Consider the following 12,604-nt stretch of genomic DNA (forward strand, 5'->3'; position numbering starts at 1 on the left):
AAGTATACTTTCTTAGTCAGTTCTCCATTTAGTTTGTGATATTTAGTGACTTTTTAATTTGTATAAACTTGGCTTACCTCTGTAGTTTTCTCCCTGTTTAGTTATAATATTTGTGGTTTCTCTTATTTCCCGACTTACAGAATGTTGTATTAATCTTTTCCAAGACCCAGTTTTTGTACTTCTCAATGTTGTTTTAGTTCCTTAATTTCTGTCTGCATATTCATTATTTCTTCCTACTTTATAGCATTTGTGCTTTTGTACTGGTTTTCAAGGTTCTTTTTCTGTTGGATCCTACCTATATTTTAAGTATTCCTTATTCTCTTTTTTTTTTTTTTTTTGGTTTTTGGGTCACACCCAGCGATGCACAGGGGTTACTCTCCTGGCTCTTCACTCGGTGCTCAGGGGACCATATGGGATGCTGGGATTAGAACCAGGGTCAGCCGCGTGCAAGGCAAACACCCTACCTGCTGTGCTATTGCTCCAGCCCCAAGCATTCCTTATTCTCATGTAAATTAATTTAAGGCTTAAAAAAATGCCTCTTTCTCGGGGGCTGGGGGGCTGGAGTGATAGCACAGCGGGGAGGGCATTTGCCTTGCATGCGGTCGACCCGGGTTGGAATCCCAGCATCCCATATGGTCCCCTGAGCACCGCCAGGGGTAATTCCTGAGTGCATGAGCCAGGAATGACCCCTGTGCATTGCCGGGTGTGACCCAAAAAGCAAAAAAAAAAAAAAAAAAAAATGCCTCTTTCTGCTTTAAGTGCATCCTGTGACATATTGTGCTTTTTTGCTGTTTCTGCTGCTTTTTGCTCTTTCATTAACCCATGAATCATTTGAGCTTAAGCTTTTTGATTCCCAGTCATGGGTTCATATAGTGGGGCCATGTTTCTCATTCTAATTTTATTAGAAATTGCATTTTGTTTTATTACACTCATTCCAGTTAAGGAGGTGAGGCGTCTCCTAAGCAGTGCTCAGGAGGCCCTGGAGCATGCAACTGGCTGTCCAGTCCATGCAAGGCCCTAAGGATGCACTGATGCTCCAGCCCTGCACTGCTTGGGGCTCTGCACTGCACCCAGAGAGGCGGGGCGGGAGGGGGGCAGCTTATGGTGATGCTGGGGATCAAACCCGGGCAGGTGTGCACCTCACATGTGCCCGTATCTGCCCTCCAGCCTTTGTCTGTTCCATTTTTTATCAAAGCAATTTGCTTAATCTAGATCTGTGAAATATCTTTTAAAACAAGTTAGATTTAATACAGTATTTACTTGATAAGATGGGAAGTTGATAGTCTTTAAAAGTAGCTGCTATTTTGCATAGTATTTAACAGTCTTCTAGATGTTTGAACGCATCCTCTAAATCTGGTATTACCAGGTTCATTTTGTAAAGAGGTGCACATACCCCCGACCCTGTCCATGCTCCACCACTGAACTCTTTTATCTTCTTAGCGTATATTCATTTTGTGGAATAAATTTAAAATGTATAAATTGGTTTGGACACTTAAAGACTTAAGTTTTTTTCCCTTGTTTGCATTCACCTGAGTAACTTGCTCCTTGGGGATGAGAGGTAAATGATCTTCTGAGATGCTCTTCTGCGTAGCTCAGAGGCGTAGGGATCAAAGTTTAATAAGTGTTGGAACTAGATGTGCCCTTGGTTCCAAGGTCCAGGAGAGCTCACACCTTGTGTGCCATCTGCGGCTCTGTTACAAAGAACTGATGCTGCGGAGAGCAGTCTAGCGAGGTGATAAGTCAAAAGGAAGACTCAGAATCTAGAGTTTAGGTTCTACACCATGTTTACTTTGCTCTGCTGAAGGGGCTCATCACCCCCACCCTCAACACATGCATCTCTAAATCATAACTGCATGTTCTCATATTTCCAGGGGAGGTCATTTATACTGACACAAAGTAAATATTATAGTTCTCTGTCATCCCCCAAGGGGAAGAAAGCCTTTGTTTAATTATTTATGGAGCTTGCTTTGCTCCTTAATATTTTATAAAATGCTTTGTATATGTAATTGAAGTTGGTACCATCATGGATAACATTCTCTAGGATAATAAGCCCAAAGGTAGTTCTGCTGGCCTTATATTTTATGTCCGCCTGCTTTCTATTTGCTTCTGAAAATTTCTGCCGGTGAGTGGCAAAACTCAGTGTTTCAGAAGATTGCAATGTTATTCTCTGTTTCTTTAGAAATTAAACTGTCATTCATAACACCTTAAGGGCAAACCAAAAAAAGTAAACTTAGGAAATGAAGGGTGTGAGAAGGAAGTACATGATCATCTCAAAAGACAATGGGAAATCATTTTACAGAATTCAAAACACTAAACAGTTGAGGAATAGAAAATAGCTCTACTGACGAAGAACATTTATGAAAAACCTTCAGATGTATACTCAATGGTGAAAGACTAAAATCTTTCCCCACAAAATCAGGAACAAGACAAGGATCCCCACTTTTTTACCATTGCTGCTCACTTTTTTTTTTATTTTTGGGTCACACCCAGCAATGCACAGGGGTTACTCCTGGCTCTGCACTCAGGAATTACTCCTGGCAGTGCTTGGGGGACCATATGGGCTGCTGGGAATCGAACCTGGGTTGACCATGTGCAAGGCAAACGCCCTACCCGCTGTGCTATTGTGCCAGCCCCACTGCTCACATTTGTATTGGAAATCCTAGTGATAGCAATTAGGCAGGATGAAGAAACAGAAGATTTTTCAGACTGAAAAGAAGGAATTACAATTAGTCTGTATTTGCAGATAACATGATATAAAGAGAAAATCCCATCGAATACACCCCAAAAAAGAAAATACTGGAGCTAATTAATTTCACACAAACTGCAGGTGTATGATCAGAATTAAAAATCATATGACTTTGGGATCTGGAGAGATAGTACTGCAGGCAGAGCACTTACCTTGTCCAGCCCAGGTTCTATCCCAGCATCCCATATGGTCCCCCAAGCGCTGCCAGGAGTGACCCCTGAGCATTGCCAGGTATGAACAAAAAAAAAAAAGAGAGATAGAAAAGGAGCTATTTTTCAAAACAGCAAACATCTTTTGACTTCGTATTGGGGAGTGCCCGGACATATTGGGCACCAGGTCTGGGCAGGAGCCCAGCCAGGGGGCGAAGGAGGATCAGCACGGAGAAACCCCTCCAGGAGCAGTTGATCACAGCTCACGTTATTGCCAAATACACACATTTTTATGGAAGGTCTTGGCTTACAGGAGGTCCAGTCACATAGAGCTTAGCACTATTGGCCTATCACCTTTTTCTCTCTGCTTAGCCCCTGGTCCAATTCCCTTCAAGGCTGTATGTTGCTGTTAGGATGACTTGCTTAAGGCATACATGACGGGTTCTGCATTTCAGGCGTATGTGACTAGGGGGTCGGGTGAGACTCATGATGCAGGCGCCCTGCTTTGCTATCTCTGCCCAGTGACTCCCTCTTGTGAGGCTTCACTTCAGAGCTATTTGCAAGGTCGGGTTTTTCCTGCTCCGGTGCCTGTCGCCCTGCTCCCCAACTTCAGAAGCCACTCTCTCATGCGGTGGGTAAAGTGCGTGTATTGCACACAGCTGACCCGGGTTTAGTTCCTGGCACCACATAGGGTCCCTGAAGCCCTGCCAGGAGTGATCCCTGAGTAGCCAGGAGTAAGCCCCGGCCACCACCAGAGTTGGCCCTACAGCAAACGAACAAAAATGGTTTGACTTTATCAATGAATGAACCAGATTCAAATTAAGAAAACAAATGCAACTATATGGTATCATCTGAGGAATAAAATATCTGTGAATTAGACCAGAGGATGAAAGACTTCTCCATTGAAAGCTATGAAGCATTACCAGAACAAATCAAAGACCTGAGTAAATGGCAGTCTTTTCTTATGGATCAGATTATTTCATAATCTCTAAATTCCTCAAACTTCTAGACTCGGTGCAGTCCCTCTCAAAATTCCAGTGCCGTGGGCTAGAGCAGGAGGCCTGGGTCCAGCCACGGCTCTGAGTCCTCTGAGCCCCACCAGAGCAGCTCTGACATAAAGCTCTGACACACCTCAGGTGTGTGGCTTCCCTCCCACAAAAAAGTCAATATTGTGATACAAATAGATATTTAGGCTGCTGGTGAAATAAAATTGGAAGTCCAGAAATAAACCCAAACATCTAAGGCAAACCCAACTGTGCTCAGGGATCCCTCCTGGCAGTGCTCAGGTGCCAGGGATCAAGTCTCAGTCGGCCACGTGAAGCCCAGCTCCTTCCCCACAGTGCTCTCTCTCCAGCTCTACAAATAGGGCCTGGAGGTAGACCACAGGGTGAGGCTGCCATCGGGTCTGTAGTCCAGCCTTGTAAGAGAGTGCAGGGCGTGGACCAGCAGGATGGCCGGCCCTCTCCTGATTCACCTAAAACTTCCTGTCTCTAGAGCTAGAATGGGAAACAAAAATGAAAACAGAGAATCAGGATCAAGCCAATCAACAAAACACGAAATATAATTCCTTCCTTTCCCATCTCCTCAGTGAACCAATGGCCCAGGATTATGGCAATATAGCTACAGCATGGCTTGAAACTTTTTCAGTCTGTCCTCTGGCAAAAGTGCTAATGAACTGTATATAATATACTACAAATGAAAGATTAGAAAAATACGTGCAGTGGAACAAAATAGCAAATGGATTTCTCCACCATCAAATGCTGCTGATTTCTCCTCTTTCTCCGATATAGAATGCTATAAGTATTTTCCAGGGGCCATCTTTCCATGTATTTGTTTTCCTACTTTCCGGGTACCAGGATTCTTTTTTGAATATGTTCCTTTATCCAGCCGTCCTTTTGCTTGGAGGACTTGTGGCCTGGACATAATAAAACCATCCTATAATGTACTAGAACCAAGAGAGGAGGAATAAGGTGCACATGTCAACTGTGCACCTGCACATTTAAAAGAATAGTGTTCTTCAGTGGAATACTATGCAGCTGGAAAGAATAAGGGAATCATGCAATTTGCTGCAACCTCGTGGGAACTAGAAGATAATCATGTTGAGTGAACTAAGGCAGAAGAAGAAAGAAAAGCACAGGGTGAGCTCATTGATCTGTAGTATGTAGAATACTGGATGAGGAAATGTATTGTAGTAAAAGCGAAGTGCTTAGATCCCCCATGACCCCGAAGTTTAGAGAGAAGGACAGAGACAGAAATCAAGGGAGGAAGAAGATGAGAAAAGGGAGTAATGGACAAACAGGGGTTGAGGCTGGAGAGTGGTGTAGCCATATGCCTAAAACACAGACTCAACAACACTGAAAACATGAAATCTAAGCTGCATCCACTGGAACTTTGTAATGTGCCTGTCAAGTTGACAGGTGAATGGGGCAGGTGTTGGGGTGGGGAGGGAATATGGGAACACTGATGGGGGAAGTTGACACTGGTGGGGGGTTGGTGTTGAAATATTATATGCCTAAAACTCAACAATCAATATCTTTGTAGGTCATGTTTCTTTAATTTTTATTAAATGTTAAGATTTTTTTTTCTTTTGGTCACACCCACCAATGCTCAAGGGTTGCTCCTGTCTTTGTACTCAGGTATTACTTCTGGCAGTTCTTGGGAGACCATATGGCATGCCGGGGATTGAACCCAGGTCAGCTGCAGGCGAGGCAAATGCCTCATCCACTGTACTATCACTTCGGCCCCTTTAATTAAATTTTTAAAATCATTTTTTAAAAAGTAAGATTTGTGGGGCTGGAGCAATAGCACAATGGGTAGGGCATAATCTTATTTTTTTTTAATGATTTAAAAAAATTAATTAAAGGGGCCAAAGTGATAGTACCACTGTTGCCTTGCACGTGGCCAACCCGGGTTTGATTCCCAGCATCCCATATGGTCCCCTGAGCACCACCAGGAGTAATTCCTAAGTGCAGAGCCAGGAGTAACCCCTGTGCATTGCCAGGTGTGACCCAAAAAATAAAAAAAAAATTTAAAATATTTTTTAAAATAAGATTTGTGTTCTTGATGTTATTCAAAGTACTGGCTATCTTTTTTAAATTATTATTTTGAGCACTTACAAGAATTCATGTAGCTTAGTCCCAAAATCTGAACTATTTTCCAAATTTAGACTCTGGGATAAAATAGGATATTTGAATGACAACTGTCATCTAAAAAGGGTGGAGGGGACCTGGCTGTTTAGGGCCTTGGGTTTAGTTCCCAGAACCTAAAAGTAGTGGGAAAGGGAAGGGGATTAATTAGTATTCCTCTTGGACTGCATAGAGCTGGATGATTCTTACTTTTGGCAAAACTGAAGAGCAGATATTAAAGTTTTTAATGGTATTACTGAACATTTTAATCCTGTTACAAACTTATTTTTATTTTCTCCTCAGGTGGTCCGGGACTACAATCTCCAGTTGTTTTTACAAGAGAATGCTGTATTTCATAAACCCCAGCCCTTCCAGTTCCAGCCTTGTGACAGCGATACTGTAAGGGAATTTCAGGTTTTCATGTCATTTGCTGTTACATTGTTTCTGTGTTCAGCTGTTACTCAACAATGTCTCAGTAATTTCATACAGAACTATAAGGCCACAGGTACGCTATGGCATTTCTCTTTCCGAATAGTACTCAAAATTTTATGCTCACAACTTTTTACCAAGTGGGGTTAAGTTATAAGTCAGGTAACTGACCACCTGTAGAGACACTGAGGGAAAAAAAGGAAAAAATATTCAATAAGTTTTGTTTGTTTGGGGGGCTGTAGTCAGCAGTGCTTGGAGGGGCCACGCAGTGTTGGGGATCGAACCCAGAACTCTGACCCACAAAACTTGGGCCGTAGCCCTTTGAGCTCCCCACTCCACAATAAGAATTTTTTCATTTAAAATTAAATTTTCTGTCAGTGAAATTCTTCATGTATATGCTCCTTCAGAGAAACCAGTGGCTAAATTTTAGCTAGAATAGAATTAATAAATATAATCAATATGTATTTGCAAATATTTGTTTCCTAAAAAATAAGCCCTTTAGGAATTGAAGTGATTGTATAGCAGGTAGGGCGCTTTCCTCGCTCGTGGCTGACTCAAATATAAACCCGACCATCCCACATGGGTCCCCCAAGCACTGTTTATAGGAGTGATCCCCGATTATAGAGCCAGGAGTAACCCCTGAGCCTCACCAGGTGTAGCCCCGAAACCAAAGCAATAAGCCCTTTGGGGGCTGGAGCCGTAGTACAGTGAGTAGGACATCACCTTGCACTGGGCCAGCCCAGATTCTGTCCCCAGTACGCCACATGGTCTTCTGAACCCACCAGGAGTGAGTATCCCTCAGCGCAGAGCCAGGAGTAAGTCCTGAGCACCCCTGGGTGTGACCCAGATGAAAAGAAAAAAAGCCCTTTGTTGTAATAATAATAAAAAAAAAAGCTTTAGAGTTCTTAGAATGTCAAAGAATGAATGTAAGTACCAGAACGGCCGTTTCCATTTTTCTGTGCTGTTGTTGTAGGGCCACATGTGGCAGTACTCGGCTCTGTGGTGCTCAGGCAGCCACCCAGGCCACAGCTGCAGTGTCAGGGGATCTGCAGTCCCAAGAATCCCACCTAGGGTTTCACACATGCAGAGCGTGTGTTCTGTGCTCACACCACATCTGTAGCCCGCAGATTGGCAATTTGCAACAAACAGGCATTGATCATTCGTTTATCTTCAAGTTTATGAAAAATATTTGCCGTTATTTGATTTTTTTTTTTTTGAAAAGGAATTAAGAAGTCAGGAGATAACTCCAGGTAGGGCATCCGACCCATTTGGATCCCAGTATCATATGGTCCAGCCCTGGAGGTCCCGATGCACTGTCGAGGGGCCTGGATGGCCCCAGGCCAACGGGGCTCCGAGCAGCGTTGCATCCTCAGGCCTTTATATCTGCCCTCTTTGGGTTGCCTCAGAATTGCTGGTGGAGTCCCCAGCTCTCTTGGGCACTGCCTAGGCGCTCTTCCTCAGAAAGAAAGGGTCAGAGCGATAGGCTCAGCCCCCAGTGACACTGGGTGAGGCCCTGTGTCCTCCGGAACCTCTCAGGTCACCACCAGAGTGGCCTCCATGTCCCCCAACATTACTGAGGAGACCCCTGTTTAAAACAGACCGGGAGGTCCAAAGAGATAGTAGCAGGAGGGGCCCCTGAGCACCACTGGCTATGGGCCAACCCCTCTCCTCAAAAGAGACAGAAAACCAGAGTGCAGGGGCAGGAGAGCTAGTACCGTGGCAGAGACCCTTGCCTAACACGAGTTTGAGACCCGGCATCCCCGTGTGCCACCAGGAGTTAGTTCCTGAACATAGATCCAGGAGTTACCCCTCAGTAGCACCAAAACCAAGAAAAAAGGAAAGCAGACTGCTGATTTGATAACACAAAAATATGTGCGTGTTTAATTTCTATAAAATAAAAAGAAAAGCACAGTTTGGCATATTAAAATAGTCTCAGTATAGAGAAGGAAGAGAGAAGTCAAATTCATTCAATTTTTTGGTAAAATCAGGAATTTTTGATACCAGAATATGATGGTATTAATTTAATAGAAATCTTGGCCGGAGATGTCATCACTTTTCTTACTAAACTGTTGCTGGCTACATGAAGCCCTCGGAGACTACTGTTTCTCTCTAGGCCGTTACCCTGGGCCTTCACAGTAGTGCCTTTCCCCCTTGAAGTCATTCCACTGGCCCTGCCTTGTGATTTGACTGGATGCCTGTAGAGTGACGCTGAGCAGCGGGGGAGGCCAGGCATGGCCAGTAACAGCTTGAAGTCCAGTCCAGCTGATGAGACCGTTTAATCCCTGCCTTTCCCTCGGTGTGACAGCAGCTCTGCTCTCTCTTGTCCAAAGCCCAGACCCCCGTAGCCCTTTGTTTCTAGACAATGTGCTGAATGTGCTTAGTTGTGTGTCCCTGTTTGCCTTCGACTCTAACTCTGTGCTGTTTTCTGTCCCTGTGCCATCTTTACTGGGCAGAGTTTAAAAGCCGCCCAGCTGGTGGATATTGAGCTCTCCCCTGTCAGTGCTCTGAGAATGACCATAGCTGAGGTATATGGGGGTCAAAGGTGGGAGGGGCTGGGTGTGTGGTTTGCATGTTAATGTTGGGTGGGACCTTGTATCGGGACAAACATTATGTGTATGTATAGATCTGTGTATAAGGCACTGCTTTTGTGTCCACCGCACCTTCCCGCTTATGCGGGTATAAATTAGGGATTTCCTTTACTGTTCAGAGTGAAAAACTTGAATGTGGCCCTTTTCATCTTGTCTGAAGCACCTCAGACGACTCCCTTCAGCAGGAGTGCTGGGAAGAACGCCAGTGGGATCCCATCCTTTTTCAGGGAAGTTAAAGACTAGGAAGGAGGACATACAGTGGATGAGAGCCCAGTCGTAGAGTGAGTTAATGACATGCAGGGGCAGAGCTGTACCGCAGGTAGGGTGCTTGCCTTGCATGCAGCTGACCTCAGTTCAATCCCTGGCACTCCACGTGCTCCCTTGAGCCCTGCCAGGAGTGATCGCTGAACACGGTCAGGCCTGGTCCCAAAACAAAAAACAAACCCCCAAAAAAGCAGTGCTGTTCTGTTTTCTGAGAAGAAATGTTAGAGGTTGGGAAACTATTTTTTTTTTTTATCTTGGAAAAAGATAAATGCTCACGCTTTTATAAACATCACCCCCAGTTGTTAACCAGTGGGGAAAGTCCTTAATGTTTCTGAAACTGACTCTAACTGCAGAATATTTTTACATGTAATTACTGTTTTGTTGTAAAGTAGGATTCTTACTGCCCACAGAGAGTAAAGCCCGAAATGATTATTTCTGTTCTGCGTAGACTAACCCTGTTCTTTGATATGAGAGTGGAGTGGCCAGTTAAGGGCTTTGATGGTTTCCTGTTGGAGTTACTGGCACGTAAGCCCGTTACAGAGTGCCAGTCAGTGCCCACTAATTAATCCTTCCTGCCAGGTGGGTCACTGCCGACCCCAGACTGGATGCGCTCACCAGCATGTATACAGAATCAGTCAGTAGAGTCAGCCAATTGCCGGCTATGGTAGTGTGTCCTAGCATGCATTGGTGAAGGTGATGCACGCATCCTTGTGTAGGACAGCATTCTTACCGCTTTACTGGGGTGTGTTTTGTCTATCATCCTCTCATGCTCTCATTCAAGGTGTATTTTTTTGGGGGGTGTGGGGACCAAAGAGATAGTACAACAGTTAGGATGCTGGCTGATACATGCAGCCAATCTGGGTTTAATCCCTGTACTCCCCTGATCCCTGCCAGGAAGTGATCCCTGAGCACAGAGCCAGGGGTAAGCCCTGGGTGTGGTCCAAAAACAAGCAAACAAAATATTTGGTAATTTTTTGGAAATTTATTGATATGCATAATCATTATTATAAATAAGTTTTAGGATATTTTCATGATTCGAATAATATCCTTCATTGAATAAGTCTATGAGATTAAGAGTAATGTCCAATTACATATATTGTTTCTGTCCCTGAGCAACCCAGATCCGTATTTCTCTATAGATTTGCCTTTTGTAGACATTTCACATAAGTTATGTGTTATAAAGTCTCCTATGTCTTGCTTCTTTAAGCACGATAGCATCTTATTTTTAAGACTCATCCATGTCATAGATGGTATCAGATTTGTTCACATGTGCACGAGTGTGTGTGTGTGTGTGTGTGTGTGTGTGTGTGTGTGTGTGTGTGTGTGTGTGTTGCTGGGCATCAAACCGAAGGTCCCCTACATGCAGAACCTGAGTTCCACCACTGAGCCACATCCCGGCCCAACTTTGTTCCTTAAGTGTGTGACAGTATTCCGTCTTGTAAGTCCACCATATTTGGTTTGTTTTTTCTTCAGTAAATTGATGTTTAGGTTATCACCCACTTAGGGCTGTTACAGATAATGCTTTTGTTGTCATTTATCGCCAGTCTTTGTGCAAATATATTTGGCTTCTTTCTGCTCTGAAGGGTGTGGAGGTCATCCTGGGCCGTCCTCAGAGGCCTGTCGCTGCCCGGCCAGTGCCCTGACTCCAGGGCTCCGAGACGTCTCCCCGGCCCTGCCTTCTTTCCTCTTAACATTGCTGGCAGTTGTATGTTTCAAAGGATGAATTTGTTTGGCTTTTTAATAAACTGCCAGACTCCTTCCAAATAGCAGTACCATTTTACACTTCCATCACTGACATGGGTTCTCGTGTCCCCTTTCTCCACTGCCCTTTGTCATTATCCATCCTTTGATTTTAACCATCCTAGTGAGTATGAAATAACTCCTCATTGTTGTTTCTATCTGATGAGCCCAAAGGCTAAAAATACTGAGGAACTGAGGAGCTAGCCCCAGTGCTGGAGTACATGCCTTCTGTACGGTATGGGGGCCCCCGAGTTGATCCCAGCACTGCGTGGTTCCTCCCCCAAGCACGGCCATGTGTGGCCCCAAAACCAAAGAAAGATCTATCCTTTCAGCAAAGTACTAGTGCTTCACTCTTTCTGTTTTGTTTTGTTATGGATAAAATGGCAGCTTGTTGGTTTGAAAGTTAAAAGGGATATATAAACATTTGACTTAGTGCCTGGCTGGCACAGAGCAAATGCAGAATAAATATTTCCTGCCTTTTTTAAAATGTTCTTTCTTTCCACAAAACACACTTATTTTGTTTTACTATGTTTTGCCACTATAGCTACAGGAAATACCAAAATATCAAATATAGAAGGCATCGTTGCAGAGATTGCTGGACTCTTGCAACAGTTTTTCAGTTTCCCAGTCAAAGCCCCCAGCTCTGAGCTCCCTTGAGCTGCAGAGGCCCCTGGGACTCCTGCTGACCCGCCGCTTTCCGAAAGGTCCCTCTCATCCCCTTCCTCGCAGTTCCTAAGCCTCTGCAGCCTGGGTGAAATAGCAGCCCGCAGCTGACCCTCAGGGCCCTTCCTGCTCCCCGTAGCCCAAGTTCATGACTGGGATTCTGCCTCTCAGAGGACACCAGAAAGGCACGTAATGCGGGAAGCAGCCGCGTCTACACAAAGCACGGAAGTGTGGGGTATACTGGGAGGAAAAACTTCAGGAATTTCCCCCCAGATTTCCTGGTGGAGATGACAAGAGCTTTCCTCTTTCCTCCTTCCTTTCCCCGAACTAGAAATAATGAAACTGTTGTTCGAATGACTGGTTCTGTGACGCAGCTCGCCTTCTTGTAGATCAACAGTCAGGCTCAGCGAAACGACTAGTTACAGAAATTTAGGTTTCTAAATGTTGAAAGTTTTACTTAAGGGGGGCATCTTATACATGGATTAAAAATAAGTATTTGGATGGGAGAACTGATCCTCAGAACTAAGTTGGGTTTTTATTTTTGGGGAGGGGGGTACGGTGAAAGAGGAGGGGCATTGGGGATGGGGGGGTGGGCTGCACTGGCAGTGGGTGTGATGCTTGAATTACACACATGGGAAACGATCATTGACCGTATTGTGAATCACAGTGCCTCAGTCAATAAGGGGGAAGTTTAGAGGCTGGAGTGATAGCACAGCAGGCAGGGCACTTGCCTTGCATGCAGCCCACCTGGGTTCCATCCCTGACAACCCCCTGATCCTGGGAGCCCCTCCAGGAGTGACCCCTGAGGGCAGAGCCCAAAGCACTGCCAGGTATGACCTCAGAACAAACTGAAACAGCAACAACCCCCAAAAGAGATAACCTAAAGAAAAATTTTAAGTA

General features: G+C 44.7%; 1 protein-coding gene across 4 annotated transcripts in view; it reads left to right on the top strand.

The window, feature by feature from the left end:
• FCHSD2 (FCH and double SH3 domains 2) overlaps positions 1–12,604 on the top strand; it is a 248,452-nt gene that overhangs the window by 190,006 nt on the left and 45,842 nt on the right. For 2 of the 4 annotated variants that reach the window (XM_055142000.1, XM_055142001.1), the window contains exons 10-11: positions 6,324–6,419; positions 8,903–8,974. In XM_055142000.1, coding sequence (XP_054997975.1) covers positions 6,324–6,419; positions 8,903–8,974 — 168 coding nt within the window. The remainder of the gene's footprint in view (positions 1–6,323; positions 6,420–8,902; positions 8,975–12,604) is intronic. The other 2 variants (XM_055142002.1, XM_055142003.1) reach the window with 1 other exon arrangement.

The sequence above is a fragment of the Sorex araneus genome, chromosome 6, assembly GCF_027595985.1.
Source record: "Sorex araneus isolate mSorAra2 chromosome 6, mSorAra2.pri, whole genome shotgun sequence".
In the NCBI taxonomy this organism is placed as follows: Eukaryota; Metazoa; Chordata; class Mammalia; order Eulipotyphla; family Soricidae; genus Sorex; species Sorex araneus.